The 24710-nt window shown below is 51.1% G+C and overlaps 1 protein-coding gene across 1 annotated transcript; it reads left to right on the forward strand.

Annotated features, from left to right (window-relative positions):
* Positions 1-36: 36 nt before the first annotated feature.
* On the forward strand, positions 37-24089 carry Xkr7 (XK related 7). Its single transcript, XM_038329234.1, has 3 exons — positions 37-614; positions 21932-22134; positions 23134-24089. Exons 1-3 carry the CDS (start codon positions 37-39, stop codon positions 24087-24089), a joined length of 1737 nt encoding a protein of 578 aa, XP_038185162.1.
* Positions 24090-24710: the final 621 nt, after the last annotated feature.

Below are 24710 nucleotides of genomic sequence, written 5' to 3' on the forward strand. Positions count from 1 at the left end.
GCCCGGAAGTCGCTCCCCGCCTCCTGCTCCGCCAACATGGCCGCGAAGTCGGATGGAGCGGCGGCCGCGGCCGGCCCGGGGCCCGAGGGGCCGGCGGGAACAGCTCGGGGCGGGGCGGGAGGGCGCGGGGAGGTGACGACGGAGATCGCGGGCCCGGGACCGGCGGCGGCGGGGGGCCCGGGGCCGCGCTACGAGCTGCGGGACTGCTGCTGGGTGCTGTGCGCGCTGCTCGTGTTCTTCTCCGACGGCGCCACCGACCTGTGGCTGGCGGCCTCCTACTACCTGCAGGGTAACAGCACCTACTTCGGCCTCACCTTGCTCTTCGTGCTGCTGCCCTCGCTGGTTGTGCAGCTGCTCAGCTTCCGCTGGTTTGTCTACGACTACTCGGAACCCGCGGGGACCCCGGGACCCGCCGTCAGCACCAAGGACAGCGACGGATCCGCCATCAGCACCAAGGACAGCGCTGTCGCCTTCCGGACCAAAGAAGGCAGCCCGGAGCTGGTCCCCCGGCCCGCGCAGTCCTCGGCCAGCACCTACCGCCGACGCTGCTGTCGCCTCTGCGTCTGGCTGCTGCAGACCCTCGTTCACCTCCTGCAGCTCGGCCAGGTCTGGAGGTAGGAAAAGAGCAGGTGAAGGAAGCGTAAGTCCTGGGAGTGGGATATTGCCCCAGATCTGCTCTGGCCTTTCTAGCCAGCCCCTACTCCTGTCCTGACCCTCACCTGACCCACTCCAATGCAGCTCTGATTTCTTCTCATTCAGCCCCTCACCTCTGCCAAACTCTGCTGGACCCCAGATCCATAGCTTTAATCTGGCTAATGGGGCAAGAAACGGCCAGAGACCCTTAGTGATGTGTGAACAAGGAGGAGTTGGGGAGCACAGGGACAAGTGTTATGCTTGGAACAGGGCACAGGGATTTTTCCAGTCCTGACCCCTCCTCCATGTCCAGGTACCAAGCCTAGACTTGGGGAAACATTCAGAAGTCTTTCCTAGCTCCCAGAGGCACTCAGTTCAGAATCACAGCCTACCCCCAACATCCTGGGAGAGGCAGAACATGAGGCAGCTAAATGACTATCCCGTCTGAACTTCCTGGTTTCCTTGAAAAAGGGTGTGGTGGATCCAGTCCATCACTCTTTGGCTCCTACTTCCTAAGGAGCTCCACAGAGCCCCACCCCCACCCCAACAAAGGGGGCCAAAGAGATTTGGAATCTTGACTCTGACACTAGATAGCTCCGGGCTGCCCCTTAGTCCTCAGACCGGAAAACAAGGCTGAGGCTTCATTCAGACTGTTCACTTCCAGGCTTCTTCTTGCCAGCAAGTAGAGTGCCTGCTGGGCTGAGTTAATTGGAGAGGGGGAACATTCTAAACCACAGCTCCTCTCAAAACAGAATCACTCTACTTCCTTAGGCTGTACCCTGCAGTGACAAAATGAATTTGCTTGCTGTGTGATCTCAGGCACACCTCCTCCTTCCGAGTCTGTTTCCTCACCTGTGAAGCGAGAGGGAAGCTCTCCTCTTCCCAGGCTCACTGACTTACTGTTACGGTTTTTTAACCTGTTGGGATGACTAGGCGAGGGGAGGTCTGTGTGAGGACTCCGCATAGTTGGTGGGTGTAAGGGATTATCATAACAGATGTGTGCAGAGAGCACGGGAAAAAGTCCCTCTGCAGATATAGAGGATGGCTATTTACTCTGTTACTTTTTATTGGATTCTGCCTAACTCAGAAAATTGGACTGAGCATTGGAAACTGGACCCCTAGTGTTTGACCCAGCTGCTTGCTCACTTGCCGTGTGTCACTCTTGCTATGTTGTTGATCCTCTCTCCGCCTTAGTTTCCCCATCTTCACCCTCCAAGATGACGTGCTTAATCTACTCTGCATGCCCTGGAGTCGGGAGAGAGGGAAACACTATCCACGGTCTTATTATTATTAGCTTGACACACAAAAATATTCATGTCTACATCCAGGAACTAATCTGCATTTATCATTCTGTGCCCAAATGGACAGATGGTGGGTTATTTTTAGATTTTGAAATGGTAACTTCCTATTCTGGGTAGCCAAAGCTTCATATCCCCCCCCTTTCCCTTCAGCCTAAAGTGGGCCAGCTACCCTACGACTCACAGGCCACCCTCCTCCTCCCCATTCAGAATCCACTTACACAAAGCTAATAGGAGTCTTCTTTCTTGAACAGAAACTGAATCTCCCTCAAATACGGAAAAAATGACCATAGAAGGGCATCCGAGGGGGAGTGGCCAGAAGTGGCTAGGTGTCCCCCAACTCCATGGCTCTTTCCCCTACTTCTGCTGTTCTACACCGGGAAAGTGAGAACAGGGTGAGATGACTGGACAGGTTAACAGTCAGATGAGCATGGGGGACCCAACCGATGGGAGTGGTTTGTGTCCATAGTATGGTATTTTTAAAACTCAGACTCTTTCTGGGGGGGGGGGGAAGAAAGAAATTGGCTGTAGTAGTTAGTATCAGGCCTGCAAAAATTTTAGACAGGGTTTGCATGGTTCCCGCCTGTGAATTCTTTCTCTTCATTTCTCTTAAGCATCTACCTAGGCACTCAGCCTTAATTTACAATGCCATTAGAATTATTTTATTAAGCACTCACTTTCTGCCAAGCCCACTGGTTGCCTTTTTTTTACCTTCATTCTCCCTTGTGTCTTTTTCTAATAATTCTGTCATGTGGTTAGTATTATAATTTTCTCTTGGCGGATGAGGGAACAGAGGCTGGAAGAAGAGGGGTCACCCTTGCCCAAGGTCACACAGTGAGCAACTGGAAGCTTTGGAACTCAAAAGTCTGCATCTTCACAAGCCAAGTTCAGTTCATCCACCTTGCAATTCTGCCACCAAAGTCTCCCCAAAAGCTTGAAGAATTATGAGTCTGAGGCTGTGAGATTGCATGATGACAGAACGTCCGGCTTCTGTGGCGGGGAGATAAGACTCTGAGAACAGGAGGAGGCAGTTGAACTGTGTGGGTAACGATGAGGAAACTGTGTACTGTGGGAAAATGCTGGATTTGGGGGAGGGCATGCTTTCAGAGGATTTATGTTTTCATCTTGGTTTGAGAGTGACCTTGGGCCAGGTTCTTCCATTTCTGAGCCTCAGTTTCCCTGTGTGTGAAATGATGTGATTAGATGCGGTGATATCTTTAGATTAGAAGGTGTGATATCTTTCTCATGACCCTTAACGACGTGGTACACTGCCACAGAACAGCTTAAGGTCATCAAGGTCAATTTGGGGGTCCTCCCCCAATACCCCTTCTATGTCTGGGTTACAATTATGTCCCTCTGCCTCCTAATGCGCCTGCCCTTTGGAGAGACTGCAATGAGTTGGTCACCTGCTGGGTACTTTGTTCCAGCATAGAATAGAAATCACTTAAAGAAAGAAGTGAGACTGGGTCTACAGAGAGCTGGAGAGCAATTACTGACAGCTTGACTACTCGCTAAATTCAGACTCTGCAGTCAATTAGGAGAGGTCTCCTAGAAATGGCTATTGGGGATGAGACGTGCACACCAGGTCACATTAACCAGGCTACGGTTCTGACTCTGGGTCTCTTGTCACTGATATTCTGGACCCTTGTCCCACAAGCTTTGGATTCTTAAACTGCCAAGGGCCTGGAATGAGCAGGAACATTCAGAGAATATTCAGGAAGAAGCCATCCAGTTTGACATGCCTAGAAATTAAATGGTGTTGGCACAACATGCTACCACATGATGTGTTCCAGTAGATGTTCTGGGTGGTGAGGCCCGGGCGGCAAGGAGGGAGCCGTGCACCTGAGCCCTCCACAGTGAAGTCTGGGAGACTGCAGGTCATTCTGTTCCCGATCCCAGACCCTAGTTCTGAATTTCAATCATAAAGATAATTTCAACTTTTCAGGCCTGTACAGTGCCTTCAAAAGCCAAGGGAGTCACGAGGACATGGGTGTATGGACTGTCAGACAAGGGGGTGTTGATGGGAACCAAGAGTCCTAAACGTGACCAATGCACCACCTGGTCTTTCTAATGGTGCCATAAGAAATCATGGATCTAATGTTGCCAGGTCTTGATTTCTCAAGGGAAATGGGAATTAGAAAATTGGGAAATCAGCTACTAAGATTTTTTTTTTTTTTTAAAAAAAAATAGTTTCAGTGAGGGCTAGTGAAATGGCTCAGTGGGTAAAAATGTCTGCTCCCAAGCCTGCCTGACAACCTGAGTTCAGAGTTCACTCCCCAGGACCCCTATGATAGGACGAGAAACTGACCCCTGCAAGTTATTCTCTGACCTCTACACACACACACACACACACACACACACACACACACACACACACACACAGAGAGAGAGAGAGAGAGAGAGAGAGAGAGAGAGAGAGAGAGAGAGAGAGAGAGAGAGAGAGAGAGAGCACTTAAAAATAGTATCAGTCAAAGGAAACGTTGGAGTAGGGGGCATCTTCTTTATACAACCCCAGCAAACACTTCCCAAGAGATAAGGTCCCTACATACAGATGTCATTAGTTAAACCTAACAGGGGGGAGCTCATAGACAGACACTGCACTCTGCCATGTTGCAGCCAGGGCTGTGTGAGCTGGTCCAGGCATCTCAGACTGAAACCTTCCCCCGGTGGTTATTGATACATTCATTCATCTGACAAGGAAGCAAAACCCAGAGAAGTCAGGGGACTTGACTGAGGTCAGAGGAGTAAGTGTGGGGAGGGAAGATGCTTGCCTCTTTGTCTAGTTCCCAAACCTAACTCCATCCCGATCATGACACACTTAGTGTGATGGGGGGGGGGGGCGCGGAGGTCATGGGAAAATGCCTTGAGGCAGGAGCAGACTGAGTCCCTGGGAGGAGAGCAAACAGATCCTTTGGCAGGGCATAAATCTGGCAGTGGGCTGGACACCAGGCTGTCCTTATCCACCTCCCACCCCCAGCCCTCTGAGCTGTTAAGCCACTGAGGGCTGTTAAGCCAATTAAAGTCCCAATTCTGCCTCCTCTGGCCCTCTGGCCAGCAAAGCAGTAAGCCTTGAATCCCGCTCTCCGTAATCTTGAACTCATAGGCCCCGGCTTTACTCAGCTAAGCATGGCTTCCTAAGCCAATTAGTGTGAGACCTGGCATGGGATTCCTCCCGGGCTGTCAGATTCGGAGCACCTTGAGGTGGGGAGGAGGGAAGGTGACAGTGAGCTTCTGGGTCCTTCTAGCAGCTCACCGTGTCTAGCTGTTCCATCTCTGCCTGGGTGTGCCAGCAAACCCTACACTCCAGAGAGCTTCTGCTGTGAGTCAGTGCTGCTGTGACATCGGGTTCTGGGTTCCCCTCTGGGAAACGGAATCACTGGCGTAATGTGAAGAGCATGAACTGTGGATCCAGGGTCTCCACTCAAATCCTGCCCCCACTGTCTTGTCAAACCACATAGTCCCCATCCCTTCTAAAGTAGGGACCATGACTACACCTATGCTTCTTGTATTGTTTTGTGTTTAAGGAGGTGACATGTACCAAGGGCTTAGCAAGGGCTGGTCCATCATTTAAGTATTCAAAACCAGGTGGCAGAGCAGGTGAGGTGTCTTGGCAGGTAAAGGCAAATGTCATCAAGCCTGACAATTTGAGTTTCAATCCCAGGGACTCACATGGTGGAAGGAAAGGACACCCATGCCGCCCCTACACGTGCACACAAGATATATTAATTTAAATATCATTAAAAAGAAACACCCTGGTAGCAGCAGTTAGCACCAGCATTGTTCTGTACACAGTAGTCAGCATGGGGAGGGGGCTGTGCGCCGCAGTGACATGGCTCTCAAGTATTTAATCTGCAGTCACTCGTCCAGCAGGCATTTATGGAGTGCCTGCTGTATACCTGGAACTGCTCTAAGTGTCAAGGATAAAGAAAATATTAAGGTGGTAATGTGAACTTTAGTGGGTTACATGGTAGAAATGCTATGGGAAAGATGAAGCTGGGGCTGGGGGATGGTCCAACAGGTGGAAGCCCTTGCTGTACAGTCAGGGAGGAACTGAATTCGGATGCCTAGTACCCGCATAAAAAACTGTGTGTGCCTGTGACCCAAGTGCTGGGACTGCGGAGACAGGAGGATGCCTGGGATTTGTTGGCTAGCAGTCTCACCCCACAGTCAGAAAAAGAACACGTCTCAAGGGAATAAGGCAGAGAAGGAAGCAACAGGACACTCGGCACCCTTCTGTGATCTCACCTGCATGTGCACACAGGTACATACACCATGCACAAAGCTGAAACAGGGCAGGGATCCAGTAAGCGCAGGGCTCGGATGATCTGGGGAGGGAAGCCTCACAAAGGAGGTGGTATGTGGGTGGATGGCTGGTCTGGTCAGGGAGAGGGATGGGAGGGGTCTCAGGAAGGGCAAGGGTGCCACAGGCAAAGGGAAATGGACCAGCCAGAGTGCTGAGAGGCAGCAGCAGTGAGGAGAGGGTGGAGTGAAGCTAGTACTGGGAATGCCAAGAGTGTCTGACCGGAGAAGAAAGGATGGACTGACTCCTTTTCGCAATGTCCACTCTGGCTGCTGGGTGAAGAGTGGACCTGCAGGGAGGTCAGGGCAAGTCTGGGGACATAGGAGTCCAGAGGATCTAGGTGAGCAAGGATGGAGCTGGACCAGCGTGTGGCAGCAGGGGTAGACTCCACACCAGGCTGGGTCCACAGGAGCTCTGTCTTTCTCTGGCCCTTCCTCAGTTTCCTCATTCATGTGGTTAATGACCACAACCCATTCTCCAAAACCAGCAATATCCTTGCACCTGCCACTTTGTGTGACTTTGGGCAAAGACGTAATTTACCTGTCTCTTGGTAACAATAGCACCATCATTTGGCTTGGGGTGTCATAAGCTAAATAATGTATATTCCTCTTGCCTGGAACACAGGAGCATTCAATTGTAATTAGCCCTTGCCATTTCATAATTATTTGTGACCATAGCAGTGGTCGCGAGCTAGGGTCTGTAGTCTTCCCAGGCTGTGTCACGGTCCCCTCGCTGTCATTTCAACCCTGGTGCCCATTTTCCTTATGTTGGTTATGAGTCTGGCGTTTTGAATCATCACACCCACATCTGAAACATGTTTACAACTGCTTGGGCTTGGCTACGGCCCCTTCACAAATGTTCCTCCCTGTGTTGAATTGGCAGGGTTGTTCCAGCATGGCCTCCCCACCCACCTCCAGGGAGACCCTGGCCAGTATGCTCTGCTCCACCCTTCCTGCCCACTGCCACCAGGCAGCAACAGTCCGCCAGAGCCTCTCCTAACAGACGCAGAGGCGGCAGGCAGGCCCTGTCCTCTGTTTGATCTATAAAGACCACACAGGCGAGAAACCCTGGGGAGCCAGGGGAGAGAGAACAGCAAGGAAGTGGCTTTGAACCCCAGCAGCTGGGGCAAAGGTCCCTGGGGATAGGAGGAGGCAGTTGGAGATTACTCTGGCTTCTGCTCTGGCCTCTCCACTCTCCACCCTGCCAAATTCTTGTCCTGGGAAATGCTATCAGCTTCCTCCACCAAGTCCCTCCCACCTCACCCCTCCACCCTAACCTCCCCCCCCACCCCCGCCCACAGCCAGAGGCAGTTGGGGATTCTGGATCTGGTATTCAGAAGCCCAGGGTGTCCTCGACTCTCCTCTTCCTCATCTTGCACCAGAGCTCTTGGCTTCACCCTCTGTCCCCAGGCGCCAGAAACAAGTCACTGGTCCCCGATGCCCAAGGGCTACTTTCTCCATCAGCATCCTCTCTCACTCCCCACTTCTATATACCCTTTGGGCTGACTGCCTGGTTTTGTGCCAACTTGACACAAGCTAGGGTCATCAGAGAGAAAGGAGCCTCAGTTGAGAAAATACCTCCATGAGCGCCAGCTGTAGGGCATTTTCTTACTAATGATCAATAGGGGAGAGCCCACCACGCCCCATTGTGCACGGTGCCATCCCTGGGCTATTGGCCCTAGGTCCTATAAGAAAGCAGGCTGAGCAAACCAGGGGAAGCAAGCCAGTAAGCAGCTCCCCTCAATGGCCTCTGTATGGGCTCCTCCTGCATCAGTTCCTGTCCTGTCTTCCTTCAGTGATGAGCAGCAATGTGGAAGGGTCAGCCGAATAAGCCCTTTCTTCCCCAACTTGCTTTGGTCCTGTTGTCATCGCAGAAACAGTCACCCTAAGGTGCCCTTCGAGGCCACACTCCATGTTGCCTCTTGTTCAAAGCTTTTCCCCAACAGCCCCGGCACCACCCTCAGCCCCTCACACCACCTTCTACTTCCTCATCCGCGCCAAAGCCGTCTTTATAACCTCAAGTGGAACTGCTTGGCAGCTTTGCTTTTGGAAGAGCTGTGCACTCGTCTCACCCAAAATTGTCTCCTTGGGAAGAGGTGTGATTAAGGGAGATTGCCACTTGCTGATTTTGAGTTTTCTTATGTTTGGAGACAGGGTCTTAAGTGTCCCAGGCTGGCCTTGATGGCCACTAAGCAGCCCCAGGTGACCTTGAACTTCTAATCTTCTAAAGATCTAGGTTTGTAGGGCATGCACCACCACGCCCTGATTTATGTGTTGCAGGGGATCAAACCCAGGACTTAGTCCATGCTAGCCAAGCTCTCTATGACCTGAGTAACATCTCCAGCTCACAGTTCAATATTTCTTATATTGTTTGAAGATTTTACTTCTGGTTTTTGGTTCATGAGGACTTAAATGCATACATTCATGTCTGCTATAAAAATTAGCTATTTTGATCAGGTGGTGGTGGTGCACACCTTTAATCCCGCAGAGGCAGGCAGATCTCTATGAGTTCGAGGCCAGCCTGGTCTACAGAGTGAGTTCCAGGACAGGCTCCAAAACTACACCGAAAACTCTGTTTTGAAAAAAAAAAAAAATCAGTTGTTTTGATGGGTGTGGTGGCATCTGCCTCTGTAATTCCCAAACTTGGAAGACAAGCCGATCTCTAAGAGTTCAAGGCAGACTGGTTTACGTAGCGTCAGCTAGGACTACTTAGTGAGATCCTGTCTCAGAAAATAAAGAATATGACTAAAAATTGAGTGATTGTTTATTAAGACTCAGATTGCATCATTGCATCTGTAACAGACAGGATGAAGCACAAGGACCTACAGAAACAAAACCCTATCCCACCACCTCCACGGTTTTCAGCCAGCCACTGGGCTTCTCGGAACCTTGGTTTTCATCTCATCTGTGAGGAAGGGATAAGAAGTCCCATGTGATTAGCCGCTGTGCAGGTGCAGTGGAAGAATGCATAGAGCATGTTTATACATTATTAAGTCCATAACAGTGTCAGTGTTAACTAGCATTACTGACCCATTTTACAGATGTGAAATTGAGTTACAGATAGGACTAGCCTCCCATTTGGTAGCAAAGCCAGGGTTGAAAAACCATGTGGTCAAGCCTCCCAACCCTCTGTGTGTGGGTTCTAAGCCACCCCTCCTTCTGCTAGCTAAGTGTATGTATGTATGTTTGTTTGTTTTTAAGATTTAAAAATTGTATGCATCCATGTGGATGTGTGCACGTGAGTGCAGTTGCCCTCCAAAGCTAGCAGAGGTCACTTGATCCTGGCTTAAGTTACAGGCATTTGTGAACTGCCTGACATGGTGCTGGGAACTGAGCTCAGGTCCTCTGCCAGAGCAGCCAGTGCTTTCAACTGCAGAGCCATCTTTCCAGCATTGGATATATATATATATATATATATATATATATATATATATATATATGTGTGTGTGTGTGTGTGTGTGTGTGTGTGTGTGTGTGTGTATGTATATGTATGTATATGTATATATGTATATATATATATATATATATATACACTTAAGGCGTTTGTGTGCATGTGAGTGTGTATTTGGGCCTTCATATGTGAGTGCAAGAGTGGATACGCTATGGACATGTGCAGAGATCAGAGGACAACCTTGGGTGGTCATTCCTAGCCTTACACCTTGAGATAGGGCTTCTTATTGCTTTGCAATTGTGTCCTCCGGGCTAGCCAGCCCACCACTTCCTGGGGCTTCTGTTTCTGTTTTCCATCTCACCATAGGTGTCCTGAGACTACGGACACACATACTACTGCACGGTCCCCTAAACACACTTTACATGGGTTCTGGGGATTCGAATTCTGGTCTCCACACTTGCACAAGTGCTCTACCCACTAGCCCACTCCAGCCTAGTTAAGTGTGTTCTTACAGACTGATCAGTCAGGTATTACTTTGAGAGTGGGAAGAAAAAATATCAGAAAAGCCTCTAAACCGTTTTATTTTAATGTGAAATAAAATATCTGCTGTTAACATTCCGGGCTCTTTCTCAGCCGGCCCCTGGGCTCATCACTCGTGCCTGTCAGCCCATCTGGCTGCTTTGTCCACAGATCACAAGCCAGGGGAGGCCTGGCCTTGTCCTTGCACTCAGCCAGTTACTGGATGAGGAGCCTGACGGAACAAGTTTGGGCTTCGTGGCTGTGGTATCAGAGCTAAGGCGGTGTAAAAGCCTGCCGCTCGGGCACAGCAGTGAGGTTTGCTGGGACTCCAGCATCAGCCTTCTGCTGCCAATGGGCTGAGGGCTAAGCATAGGAACCCTGAGTCCAGTTCCCCAGAGGAAAAAGGCATAGCTGACTTAGGAGGCAGAAGAAGTAAAACTCCTTGTGGGAAGTGGATGCTCAGTGATGTTGATGTGAATTGAACAGAACCTCTCAGATTAGAGTCCTGGGCCAGTCATTTCCTCTGTCTGTGAAGTTCATATGGGGACTAGGAAAATTTTGGCCCGAGTTTTCCCAGGGCTCAGGAAAGAAAAAGGAGCAGAGCACTCTGGGTCCCGGGCTGGTCAAGATCCCATCACCTTGTAGCTGTGTGATCCTGGGGAGAACTGCTCACCAGCCAGAGTTTGTCTCTAAAGTGGAGAGATGGTGGTTCAGCCTCTGGATTCTTCCAGAGACATCAGCACTTGTTGCAGGGGGAACCTCTGAAGTGTGCTGCTGCCCTTGTGGCCAGAGTGGCATCCCATCCTATAGCTTAGGGACAAAAGGGGGGGCTGGAGAGGAGCCCTTGGGACTGAGGAGCCTCACCAAGGAAAGATCCTTGTTCTTTGGCCCCAAGGTGGTATGCACACAGAAGATCCAAAGGTAAACGGAGGTGGGGGCTTTTTTTTTTTTTTTTTTTGTAAAAACGAGAAGACCTTGCGGCTCTTGCAAGGGCACAAACGCCCACCAGCAGAGGATGTGGAGGAAGTGGCTAGCTGGCAAAGACACTGTAAGCAGGGACTTTACTTCAGTTTAAAGGACAAACCAGATGACTGTAAAGCCCCTTATGATTTAAATTCACAGTTCTGACCTGGGATCTTACAATACTGAGTTCCAGGCTGCTGGACTGGCACACTGCAGGCTGCAAACCCGTGACATTTGGGGAGACCCAGCCTGGGATGTATTCCTTCCCCATAATGCTATTCACCAATTTTCTATTGCTTTCATTTTATGTATTTATTTCTAAGATTTAATCTACCTGTTCCTTTTCACAGTGCTGGTATCAAATCCAGCCTCTCACACATGCTAGGCGAGTGCTCTGCCCCTGAGCTACTCATCCCAGGCATTACCTACTTCTTAAAATGGCATTTTAGTTTTTAGTGTGCAAAATTCTAAATGTATTCAAAAGTAGAGTGACTAGGATGATGAACCCCACACTGGATCTTTAATGTCGTTGACTCCTGGTTTTGTAGCGTTCAGTGCTGTCTGCTGAGTCTGTGCGGTCAGCAGTGTTCAGGGTCTGCACTGTCTAATGGGAGCCACCAGCCACCAACAGCTATTGAGTCCTTGAAATGGGAGCAGAGGGACAGATGAAATACATTTTGAAGTGAACTAAGTTTCTCTAAATGTATTTCTATTGTATGTGCACGAGTCTCTCATGGCCTGGAACCTCACACAAGAAGGCTAGACTAGCTGGCCAGTAAACTTCCAGGGGTCAGCCTGTCTTGGGCTCCCAGTTTGACATCCCTGGGATTGCAGGTGGGAACTGCCATGCCTGGATTTTTACATTTTCATTTTTATGTATAAAAGTATTTTGCCTGCATGTATGCTTAAGCACCATATGCATGCCTGGTGCCTGCAGAGGTCATAAGAGGGCATTGGATCCCTGGAACTGGAGTTACAGATGGTTGTGAGCCACCATGTGGGTGCTGGGGACCAAAGCCAGGTCCTCTGGAAGAGCAGCCAGTGTTCTTAACTACTGAGTGTGATGCATATAAGCCCAGGAAGGCTTTCTTTTAAAGTCATGTGATATTTCCTTAATTAGTTGCATAATTTCTAACCTGAGACTTCCCTTTTTGCATTGATATCCTAATTGCTGGCTGGGCTTGAAAAATGTATAAGGGAAAACATTGCATTTCATATTCTGTCATTGAATTTCATATTCTCTCAGGGCATGGCTGGTTAGCGCTGAGGCACAGCTGCCTCTTTAGATAGGGCATGCCTCTGTAGCTCCCCAGAGCCCCAGAAAACGAAAACAGCTCAGTTCTCGGAGCACTCTACTTCTGTCAGACCACAAATAACCAGATGCGGTTCTTCCTCTCTACATTAGCGTCCCAGTACCTTCAAATGTCACCAGGAGATTGGAACCAAGGCCCTCCCCACGGTCTCCTGACATCCTCGATCCACCCAGGGACTGAGGGGAAGAGAAACAGCAAACAAAGGGCCTCAGAGCACAGGGTGCCAAATCTTAGTCTCTCCTGCACATCACCAACCCATAACATAGATGGCAAAGTTGAGGCCCAGAGACAAGAGGGTTGTGAGAGGCTAGAACCTGATCCCGAATACTTTGTTCTGAAACAGCGGTCTGTTTTTCTGCGAAGCAAGAATCTGGACCCTGGTTGGCAGCTGGTGAGCAGGGCAGGATGGGAGGAAGTCTCCGGCTTTTAGCTAGGGCCTAAAACAGTGGCCGGAAGTATTTGGCCTCAGGCCAGCAGAGAAGAGGGGCTGTGAAGGAAAAGGGAGACAGCCTGGCTCCCCGCACCACATGAAATGGGAGCCAAACGTGTAAAATCACAATCTTTACTGACATTTAGGATTCTTTTGGCTGCCAACCCCAGGAAGGGACTATTTTCGCATCCTTGCAGGAGTGCTCAGAATTGAGGGACAAACCAATGGGAAAGGGTGTTGATGCCCCCCTTCCCAGGCTGCACTGCAGAAGCCACAGGTTGGGATGTCATCCCTTGGCTAGTTTGACCCATGCCCTGGTGAAGTGAAGGGCACACAACTCCAGTGCTTTCCAGCTACTGGACTTGGTGCCAAGTCTCTCCTCCAAATGTCTGGTAACGGTCAGAAGGCCAACCTTTCTTCTCACCTGGCAAGCGACCTACCCTCCACTCTTGTCCCTTTGACTGAGTTCCCCACACCTAAGCAGTAGCTCTAAAACCATTGCCCCCATTTAAACCTTCCTGGGTCATGTACGGTGGTTCTTCATCTCTCACTTCCTCCCTCTCACTAACCTCAGGAACTTTGCCCTGGTTGCTTCCTCTGCCAGGCTCTCCCTCCCCTCCCTTTCCCACCTGCTTAGCTCATGTGCCTGCTTCAGACTGATCAGCAATCGCAACTTCCAGAAAATCTTTCCTGACTGCCAACCCTCTCCAGTCCCACTGGTTTCCTCTATGCTGAGCTGACTTTGTTTGGGACCTGACTGGAGCCTGTGGAACATGTTTTTCTCCTGTTTGCATGAGGATTTAATCACTGTCCAGACCTCCAATATTGAAAAGAATTCCTAGCACATGGGTTGGATCTCCTCTTGCCCACCCCTGTGTCTACCATAGTTCTTGGCACATAGTAGGTACTCAGAAGTATTTGGGAAATAAATGTCAAATGGGGCTGAGAAGATAGTTCAATGTCAGAGCGCATGCTTAGTGTGTACAGGGCCCTGGGATTGATCCCCAGTGCCCCCTTCCCTCATATACATGCACACACATGTGTGCATGCACGTACATGCATACACGCACGCACACACACATGCTCACACACATGCACACACAGGCATGAGCACACATACACATGCACACACACGCACGTGCACACACACACACATGCGCGCGCACAGGCATGTGCGTGCACACACACAACATCAAATGAGCCTTTCCTTTAATACGATTCAGTTTTCCTCATTGGAAGATGGGTGCCTATCCACAGATGTCACAGGGTCACAGTGAAGACTTTAGTAAGGTACAAAACAGAATGTACTGAATGAATGACAGTTACTTTCTTCAGGGGCAGAGATCCCTGCCCCCAAGAGAAACTCACCTAGCCTGGTCTTCTCTGGCCTTCTGTTCTCAGGGACAGCTTTCCGTGGGACAGCCAGCCTGGAAGTGGTCTCAGCCTTGCCAGAAACTACCAACCCTCCTTCAGTTAGTAGTTCTGACTTTCTGCTTTGTTTATTGAGTTTCACTGTGAGTGCAGACCAATTGGATATTACTGTGTAGCACAGGCTGGACTTGGACTCACAGAAATCCTTCTGCCTCCGCTTCCTTGTTTTGCATTTTGAGATAGGGTATCACTATACAATCTGGACTGGCCTCAGACCACCAATTCTCCTATTTTGACTTCCCGAGCACAGGATTACAGGCAAGTACCATCATGCCTGAGAGAAAATCCCAGGCCTTCCTTCCGACAAGGCCTCTGAGTGGGCAGCTCCTTTAAGAAGCCTTGCTTAAGTGTCTTCTGTTACCACTTTCTGGTTTCTCAATTGCATTGGGAGGTGATGCTTAATGTGAGTTGATAGCATCATCAACAGGCCCTGCAGAGTCCTCTGTTGCCCTACAAAGAGGTGAAGGGCTTGGAGCGTGGGAGTACTGCTGTCTCCTGAGCCCCACCCTCAGCCTGCAGGGGTCACAGGGCGAGGTCCATCTTGGAGACAGAGGTCTTTAACAGGCTGGATGGAACGGGTAGAGCTGGAGAGCCTCTGGAAGCTGCTGTGGTTTTGGCCCAGAGCCCCGAAGGGGTGTGGGGAGGGGCGAGAACACACGCTCAGAAACTCGGAGACCGACAGATGGAGGAGCTGAGGATGTGAGAGACACAGACAGACAGAAAGGAACCCAGAGTCAGGAAGAAGAGAATCAAGCAGTGGAGGATGGCTGGAAAGCGGGCAGTCATGCCGAGCCACGAGCTGAGCAGCAGGCCAGCAGATGGACCAGTCAGTGGAGGACTGGGAGCCCCAGGCAGACAGACCCACAGGGAGGAAAGCAAAGCTTGTGTCCACAGGACAGCAGATGAACAAAGTCTCTGGACAACAGAATGATGTGTAGTTCCCAGGATAGACAGGTGGGCTGGCTCAGGGTCCCTGAAAGAGACTCACAAATTGACAGACAATGGTAAAGGAATGGATAGAGAAGACACAATGACCTGGGGTCTGAGGCCAGGCTTGCCTCTCTGAAGAGAGACTAAAACCAATGTCAGAAATATCGCCTCATGCTAGAGACTTGGGGTGACTCAGCAACAAGAGAGAGATGGGGTAAGCCGGGTGCTAAGCCCAGAATTTCTCAGGAACATTGACCCTTCCCTCTTGTTTCCCCCTCCTTCTGTGCATTAAAGCAAATCCCTTGGGCTCTGGAAGATGCTAGGTCACAGGGGTGACCTGAGAGGGGAAGAAGAGTGAGTTCTGTCCATTTATTGACGCTGCTCATGGAGGTCATGGGGTCCTGAGGGAGCTGAGGAGCTCGAGCAGATGGATTCAGACACTAACTGTCGGCTTCTCTACTCAGGCCAGACAGTTTTGCTCCCAGCCCCGGCTGTTTATGCTTACTGGTTCTTCCGGATTTCTCTTCTAGAGCGCGCTTTGCTTCCTCTCTTAGCATAAGAAGAGAGTTGGGGGCTGGCGAGATGGCTCAGAAGGCAAAGGCTCTAACCATGAGGCCTGACCACTTGACTTGAGTCTCATGGGAGGAGAGAACTGGCTCCTGCAGGATGTCCCCCACCTCCACACATGGCACACATGCACACACACACACACACACACACACACACAAGACAATAAATTCTGTAATTTTAGTTTATTTTAGAGACAGGAAGTCAAAACGGACACAATAGGGTTCAGGTCTGTAATCCAAACTTTTGGGAGAACCAAACAGGAGGAATTTCATGAGTTCGAGGCCATCTGGAATATTTAGCGAATTCCAGGCCAGCCAGAACTGTATAGCAAGATCCTATCTCAAAAAACTGACAAAGACTGGGAAGCAGAAAGTTCAGTCCCAGTAGCTGTCTCTTTAGCCCTGTAAAGTGGGGTCACAACCTACAGTGGCCTGTGGGTTAAGAGCTCACCCTGGCTTCAGGCCACGTGCATCTGAGAATCATAGAGGAAAGGAGCCTAGCCACAATAGAGGGGCGCCAGGGTAGGCTTCCCAGAAGAACAACAGAACGAATGGGCAGTGGTGTTCTGGGAAGTGTTCTGACTCCATGCATGCTGAGACGGAGGCCCAGGCTCTGCCGAGACCAGAGAGAAGACATACATTTATCATTTCAATCAACATTTATCCCTGTCTTCTACCCGTATAAAAGCAGAGGACACTCTGGTGACCAGGACAAGCAAGTCCCTACCTCATGGAGCACCAGTGACTGAACAGAAAGAAAGTGTCTAGGGACTGAGGATGGAACTCAGTTGGCAAAGAACTTGTATCACACGCACAAAGCCCTGGGACTGATCCCAGCGCTTCAGAAACAGGATGTGGTTTCTCACACCTGTGATCCCAGCACTCAGGAGATGAAGGCTGGAGGATCAGGAGGAGTCAGGCAGGCATGTGATGGACTAGAATAATCCTTGGAAGGGAGAAGTACCAGTGTGGGATGGGTGGTCTCCTCAAAGAATGTGTCAGGGGAGCTGATGAAGAGCCAGCCAGAGCAGGATCTGGGGAAGGGCGTTCCAGGCTGAGCCCGCAGAGAGTGAGGAAGTCCTGAGGCTGGAGCAAGTCTGGCAGGGACTTCCAATGCAGCTGGGGTGTGGAGAACAAGCAGACAGTGGTTTGAGATACAGCGAGAGAAACGGGCAGGCCAGATGGTTGGGAGCCTGTGAGCTGAGGGGAGAAGCTTGGGTTTCATTGCAAGTGTGATAAGAAGCCTGTGTGAGGTTTCCAGAAAGGGGATGACCCGATCCAATAGGCTTTAAGAATTACCCGCTGGTTGCTATCTGTGGAATGGACTGTAGGGGGCAGGAGTGGCTGGACAGAGACCCAGAGAGGAGGCTGAGATTGTGGTTGTCCTGACAAGAGATGACGTGAGATGCCTGTACCAGGTGGTGGCCCCCACCCATGAGACGGATGGAGCAGGGACTGGAGAGGTGGATGGGAGTGGCACTGGATTCATTTTAGAGAAAAGCAAGTCTGGATTCCTTGTCTAGAGATGGAGTGTCCTGTGTGGGCGTTACCAGTCCCATCCGTGGTGAAATCTGCCTCTTTCAACTTTCTTTCAAACAGAGAAGGCAGCAGAGTGCAGGGGGATTTCTGGCAGAGGTTTGAAAAGCAGTTGCTTAGTGGCCAGAAGGAGCCAGAGACCACCATCCAATATATGCTCCTCTTCTCTCCACCACCACTGTGTGCACATCCCTCTACAGTTTGAAAACTACTGTTAACTCTATCACTTGATTCTCACAATAAGGAAAAAGATTAGATTCAGGAAAGCAGAGACTATCCAAGACCATAAAGCAGGGTCCAGGGCAGGGTTAGAACACAACCCTACACACCCAGTGTGCCGTGCACCGCGCCCCCCGTCTGCGCTCTATGCAATAGAACCCAATTCTCGAGCTTCGGGCAAGGGGCTGGAGGTTGAGGAAACACACGCAGAGAAAGATGAACACACAGACCTCCAATCACTGGTACCAAAAGCCCTCTTTAATAGCACCATGGAGGCTTAAATACCCTGCAGTCAATGGCCAACAGGTGAAAATCCCATCCTCTGATCCTCTAGGCAAAGCACAGCTTTTAGTCACTTCAATTAGAAGGCTCTAGAAAGGGAAGAGCAGCTGAAAGCCAGGACTCAATTAGTCCCAACACCAGTGTACCTCCATCCTGCCTTTAGGATCTTCATTCTGGTGACGGTGGTGCAGACAGGATGACAGGTTCCAGCCCTGTTTCAGAGAAGGAGAAACTGATCAGGAGACATGAGGTTGCATGTCCTGGACAGTGTTGTTTTAAGACCTCTGTGGCGCAACATCTATCAAGCATATTAAAACACAGTCACATCAAGCACCAAATGTAAATTATATATAACTAGATAAAAGCCAAATTGCAAATGACTAGCTGACATCATGTTCTGTTTTGCAGACATTTAATTAAACATTTATTAATTTTGATTCTGTTTTTCCCTGGGTTTTGAAGCCAATTTTCCCCCACAAGCCTCAAACACTCCCCTAAGCCCATGAACATCTCCCAGGTCCCTGGCAGCGAGTAGTTAGTGCTGGCTGGAAGAAACAGCCACTGCTTTGGTCCCGTTGCCAAAAGGACCCAAGTGAGGCTGGGCTCAAAAAGGCTAGGCCTTTTGTCCCTAGGCTGCAGTGTGGTTTCTATGCTACCCTCTGACCCCCAAGCACCATGGACAGGTGGCAGAAGCCTCCTTTCCAGCCCTCTCCATCTCCGTCTTGGACGATGTGAGCCCTTTGTCTGTGGTTAGCTGGAAGCTGGCAGAGGAAAGAGTAGGAGTGAGCGGGGAAGTAGCAGGAGGTCTGCCAGGTGGTGACGGATGCTGGCGATGCTGGCGGGGCTGGCACCTCCCTCATCCTAACCTGGGCGGAAACAGATGGTCCTCTAGCCTCAGAGAGACTTCCAGGGCTTTGCTCTTCTCCAGCTCCCCAGGCCCTTCTCACTGGACCAGCTGGCCTCTCCTTCCTGTTCGAAGCCACAAGAACGAGGAAGGGGGTGGGGGCAGGCCTGGAATGAAGGTCTGTGTTCTCAGGCCCTCAGCAGCCCTGGGGACCACCTGTCCCCCCACCCCATAGTCCTCAGAGTCCTTTGTTCTCTTTCCCAGATCTGGTGCATCATCCCCTTAGCTCATCCCTGTCACTCCAGCCTGGACCAAACCCAGCCTTTCCTTGGCTTCCCTCCAAGTCCTCAGAGTAGGCTTTCGAGGCTCCGAGCTGATCCTATTACCTCCAATTTTGGGATTCAGATTAAAAATTAAACTTGTGCTCTCCGGTTCAGATTCCTTTTTCCAGGGATGGAACCCGGGGCCTTGCACATACTAAGCACATACTCCACTGCTGACTAATGGCCTTGTCCCTGCAGCCTAGAACTGGCCACAGGATTTGATGAACTTTTACAACGTGATGAATTATGAAAATTCTGGTCATTCTGTGCCCCATCTCATTGGAAGCCTCCAGTCTAAGTCAAGCCCAGCAAACCTCAACCTATTCCCCTGAAAGGGTATGGGCTCCCATTGCCTCTGCACTTTGTATCTGCCCATTCTCTTGAAATGTTCTCCTATACTGCTATCCTCAAGTGTGTGTGTGTGTGTGTGTGTGCGCGCGCACGCGTGCGTGCATGCGCAAGATTTATTTCTTTGTATTTTATGCATATGTGTGTTTTGTCTGTATACATGTCTGTGTACCATGTGTATGCAGTGCCCACAGAAGAGAGCATTTGATCTCCTGGAACTGGAGTTACAGATGGTTGTGAGCATCATGTGGAAGCAGGAGTTGAACCTGGGTCCTTTGGAAGAGCAGCCAGTGCTCATAACCAATGAGCCATCTCTCCAGCTTTTCCCCACCACTAGTATTTTTTATTGTATTTTATTGCTCAATTGGTTGATTGACTTGCTGTTTTTTTGATTTTGGTTTTGGTTTTGAGACAGTCTCTTTATGTAGCCCAAGCTGGCCTTGAACTTGTGATCCTCCTGCTTCAACCTCCCAAGTGTTGGGATTAGAGACAGTGCCACCAGGTCTGCTGCCACATGTTTTCATGAAAACAGAAATTAAAACCAGGCATTGCAGTGCCTATAGGAAGGGAGGGAGAAGATGGAAGCAGAAGGATTAGGAATTCAGTACCAGCTTGAGCTAACTTGGGAGTTTGAAGTCAGTCTGGGTTACATGAGAACCCACCTTAAAAACAGAGACAGAACAAACAAAACCTGGCATGGTGGCACATATCTGTAATGCCACCACTCAGACGGTGGAGGCAAGAGGATTTGGAGTTCAAAGTCATCCTTAGCTACTCAGTTCTAGATCAGCCTGGAGTACATGAGATACTGTTAGGAAAGAAAGAGAAAGAGAGAGGGGAGAGAGAGGGGGAAATTCTCCCTGACTGCCCCTCTTCCCTGCCAAAGTTTCCCATCTCAGTGTCACGGAAGGGAAGAAGGGAAGGGTGAGATATGTAGAGACACAAACCTAGCACGGAGCTAGGTTGAAGCACGCTGCTACATGACTGAATGATGCCGTCAGAAAACTGGGGGGCATGAGGAGATGATTCATCACCTCTCATCAGAAGAAATGCAGTCAAGTCCTGGGGTTGCCGAGCAGCCAAAGGAACAGTCCCCTTTCCTCCCTGGCTACCCAAGTAGCAGAGAGGATGGATGTTAAAAATCAGTGTCTTATTGGAGAAGTGTCAGCAGCATTAACTGGGGACAAGAGGATCCCAAATTGGATGTTCTTGGCCACATTTTGGGGAGAAAGTCTATGACATAAAACACTAGTTCTGGGAGGGTCAGACCCACCAAACCCACCCCTCTAATTTTCATACAGAGACCCTGTAGCACCACAGTTCCTTCCATAAGCTGTCGCACACTGTGTATCTGTTGATCCCATGGTTCCAACAGCCTAGAAATGCCAGAACTTTCCCCTCCCTAGCGGCTCAGTTTGAGGTTCAGGCAACAGGTCGCTGGATCTGGGTTAGACCCTCTCCTCCTGTTTTCTGGGAAGCCACTTTTAGAGAATCCCTCTGTGGTTTGGCCAAAGAGCTAACCTGTCATTTTAAAAGATTTTCAGGGTCTGTGGAAAGGCAGGTTCTGTGGGCACAGGGAGAAATTAGACTCAAATCCTCATCCCATGTGAACACTGCTCTTGAACATCTATCCTGTTTGCTACGTGGGTAGGAATGAGCACAGACTCAACAGAGTAAATGAGAAGTAGAGTCCGGAATTGAACTCAGGGCTTAGATCCTTCCTGTCCACTCCAAGGTTATCAGAGTTATTAAAGTCAACAGGCTTGCAGCTAGGCATTCATTCATTTGTGATTACATGGGTTGAGCACCTACTGGGTGTTAAGAACTGAGTGTGCAGTGTTTAGCAGGTGATGGAATCCCTGGTACGGAGTTTAGAGCTGGGGGAGATGTGTGCCTAGCTGGGAAGTTCAACCCACTGTGGCAAGGGCTAGAGCAGAACTGGGGCTGGGGGCTGGGAGGCTGAGGGAGGCTCCTACCTCGGGAGAGGCTGTGGTCAGCAAAAGCCTGATACTGGAAACAGGAGCAAGACTTACCTAGGTTTGGGGCTGGGATGGGGTTAAGGAACAGGAAGGGATGTTCCAGGAAAGATAACAGCAAGTGTAAAAGTCAGACTGCGAGGACATCTGTCAAATGCCCTGAAATCTGTGGCCTGTGTCAAACAACCCCATACGTTTGTTGGGTGAGCGGCTGAGGCCAGGGAGCAGTGGGTCAGGACTGTGGCCTGGCACCAGCTGTGATCCATACAAGAAACCCGTGGCCAAACCTCTTCAAAGTTTCCATCGAGAAGCGGTGTTGTCTAATGTTTAGTACCAGGAATTGAGTTCTGGTTCCGCTGTTGGCTAGCTGTGTGGTCATGAGCAAATGCTATGGTCACTGGCCACTAGTTCCTTTCTCTAAAATGGAGATCGGGACAGGACTAGGCTAGAAGCTAATGAACGCACTCGGTGCTCCGCAACCACGTCTAGGAGAGTCGAGCCCATTTTACAGTCAGAGAGTAGGTCCTCGAGGTAGGGAACTCTCCCTGGCGCAGGTGGGGAGACTGAGGTGGGCGGGAACGAGCCGAGCGGGGAAGAGCCTGGATCTGAGCACCACCTCCCCGGCAGGTACCTGCGAGCCCTGTACCTGGGGCTACAGAGCCGCTGGCGCGGGGAGCGGCTGCGGCGCCACTTCTACTGGCGGATGCTGTTCGAGAGCGCGGATGTAAGCATGCTTCGTCTGCTGGAGACCTTCCTGCGCAGCGCGCCACAGCTGGTGCTGCAGCTCAGCCTGCTGGTTTACCACAACCGAGAGCCAGACCTACTGACTGGTGAGCCCCGCCACCTGCTGGCCCCTGGGGATACCTGCGCCCCGCCCCAAAGGCTGTCCTGCCTGGCCAGGGTTTAGGAAACCACACACCCTCAAGACCCTCTAGGCCTCTCCCGACCTCCCCTTTCCCCTGACTTGTCTCATTCACTTTGACACCACCCCTAAGACACCCTTGGCTCCTCTCTTTCCCTCCCGATTGTCAGGGCAGATTATATCTTACCTCTGCCCTTTACTCCCTCCAACAAACCTTAGGCCCTGAGGGAGTCCTCTGCCCTCTATGCTCTACAAATTGTTGAGTCCTAGCCTGCATCCACTGGGACCCGTTGCTTTATAGACCTGCCCAGTCCCCCTCGGTTTTCAGAGATCCTTCACTGGATGTCCTAGTCTCCTCCCTTCCACCAGGTCCTATTTGCCCCAACATTGCCCCACCCACACCCTGCTTAACCTACCCGCAGTGTCCCAAGACTCCATCATTAGTCTTCAAGCCCCCTGGGGATGCCTTTTGCCCTCTCTCTAGCCCAGGATTCAGTGTCTCACTGGGATCCCCTCCCTACCTCTGCTTAGTTCTTCTAGTTGTCCCTCCATACCCAGCCTCTTATCTTCTGATGGGTCTGCCAATGCCTCCGTGACCTAATGATCCCTTCTCAACCTCCTCTTCTACTCCCAGAGTCCTGGACCCTAATTTCCCACCCTCCACCAAGACCCCTGAGCACTGTCTACCCCATACCAGAATCCTAGACTTAACGCCCATGGAGATCAAAATCAGCCCAAATCTATTTCCCTTTATGCTCCCATACCCACAGAAGCATCCCACCTCATTGCCTACCGCCACCCCGTTTCCTTGCCCTTGAAGATCCCAACCAGACCTTCCTCACGCTGCTCCACAGATCCTTCCCTTCCATCTCCTCACGGTCCGGGTCCTGACCCAGAACCTTCTCCCCAGACCCAACCTGGACCCACCCCTAACCCAGCCCACCCCATCCCTACCCTGTCTCCACAGCCCTCTCCATTTCTGCCTCCCTTGTGTCCCTGGCCTGGACACTGGCATCCTACCAGAAGGTACTGAGAGACTCGAGAGATGACAAGCGGCCCCTGTCCTACAAGGGTGCTGTAGCCCAAGTGCTGTGGCACCTCTTCACCATTGCAGCCCGAACCCTGGCTTTCGCCCTCTTTGCCAGCGTCTACAAGCTCTACTTTGGCATTTTCATCGTAGCCCACTGGTGCATCATGACCTTCTGGGTTATCCAGGGTGAGACAGACTTCTGCATGTCCAAGTGGGAAGAGATCATCTACAACATGGTGGTGGGGATCATCTACATCTTCTGCTGGTTCAACGTCAAGGAGGGCCGCAGCCGCCGCCGGGTGACCCTCTACTATTGCATCGTGCTGCTGGAGAATGCAGCGCTCACCGGCTTCTGGTACTCCAGCCGGAACTTCTCTCCCGATTTCTACTCTCTCATCCTGGTCTGCGTGGTGGCCTCCAGCTTTGCACTGGGCATATTCTTTATGTGTGTCTATTACTGTCTCCTGCATCCCAACGGGCCCATGCTCGGGCCCCAGGCACCAGGCTGCATCTTCCCTGAAGCTCCGGGGCCCTGTGCCCCTCCAGCTGATGCCATCACAAGTCCACCAAGATCGCTGCCAAGGACTACAGGCACTGAGCGGGATGGGGCCTCGGTGGGAGGTGAGCGAGCCGGGACCCCTACACTGCCTGTCTTCCAGGTGCGACCTGGCTTGCCTCCCACGCCAGTAGCTCGCCCCTTGCGGACAGAGGGGCCTGTCATTCGGATTGACTTGCCTCGGAAAAAGTACCCAGCTTGGGATGCTCATTTTATTGATCGCCGGCTCCGGAAGACCATCCTGGCTTTGGAGTATTCTTCACCTGCCACACCTAGGTTGCAGTACCGGAGCATGGGCACCTCCCAGGAGCTGCTAGAGTACGAGACTACAGTGTAGGCACCATCTGCCTCCCAACAGGGGCAGGCTTGACTGACTCCACATTGACCACAGTGTTGAGTCTGTATGTCAGGGCCACCAGGCTAAGTGGGAGTAGATCTTTGGATCCAAGAATGGCCCCACCACTGGCTTCCCTTAGGGGAGAGGGCAGTGGAAGCCCTAGGCCTCGTTTTTAGCCCTATGACCCATTCACTAAGTTCCCCTGGACCAGGGCACAGGGCGTCAACTGGTGCTACCCCCTCACGGACTGCCCCATTCTCATGGGGATGCCATATTATACTTGGCACAAGGGTCTCAAACCTCTCCCCTGCCTAGAATCATTCCACATCACCCCTGGTGGGCCAACCAGAGGAAAGGCACTGCCTGGGGTCCAAGGCAGCCCTTGGGGAGTGTGGGGGAGGACTGCCTGTGATAGGAGGGGATCCCTGAGAGAAGGATGGGAAAGGCTGTGGGGTTGTGGGATGGACTGGGGACGGATCTCTGGACAGAACTGGCACAGTTCCTGTAGGAAGGGGAACTGGACAGCAGGAGGATTAGAGCAGGAAGTCAGAGAGAGAGAACTTGGGAATCCGACAGTGAGACACTGGCAGGAGAAGACCTCCAAGGAGCAAGGGGTGATAG

The sequence above is a fragment of the Arvicola amphibius genome, chromosome 5 (genome assembly GCF_903992535.2).
Source record: "Arvicola amphibius chromosome 5, mArvAmp1.2, whole genome shotgun sequence".
NCBI lineage: Eukaryota > Metazoa > Chordata > Mammalia > Rodentia > Cricetidae > Arvicola > Arvicola amphibius.

What these genes read in the sequence shown, in the direction of transcription:
- Xkr7 (XM_038329234.1), top strand. Translation starts at nt 37, where the DNA reads ATGGCCGCGAAGTCGGATGGAGCGGCGGCCGCGGCCGGCCCGGGGCCC. An exon ending in CAGCTCGGCCAGGTCTGGAG is followed by an intron (nt 615 to 21,931) that starts GTAGGAAAAGAG and finishes CCTCCCCGGCAG; the next exon opens with GTACCTGCGAGCCCTGTACC. An exon ending in AGAGCCAGACCTACTGACTG is followed by an intron (nt 22,135 to 23,133) that starts GTGAGCCCCGCC and finishes CTGTCTCCACAG; the next exon opens with CCCTCTCCATTTCTGCCTCC.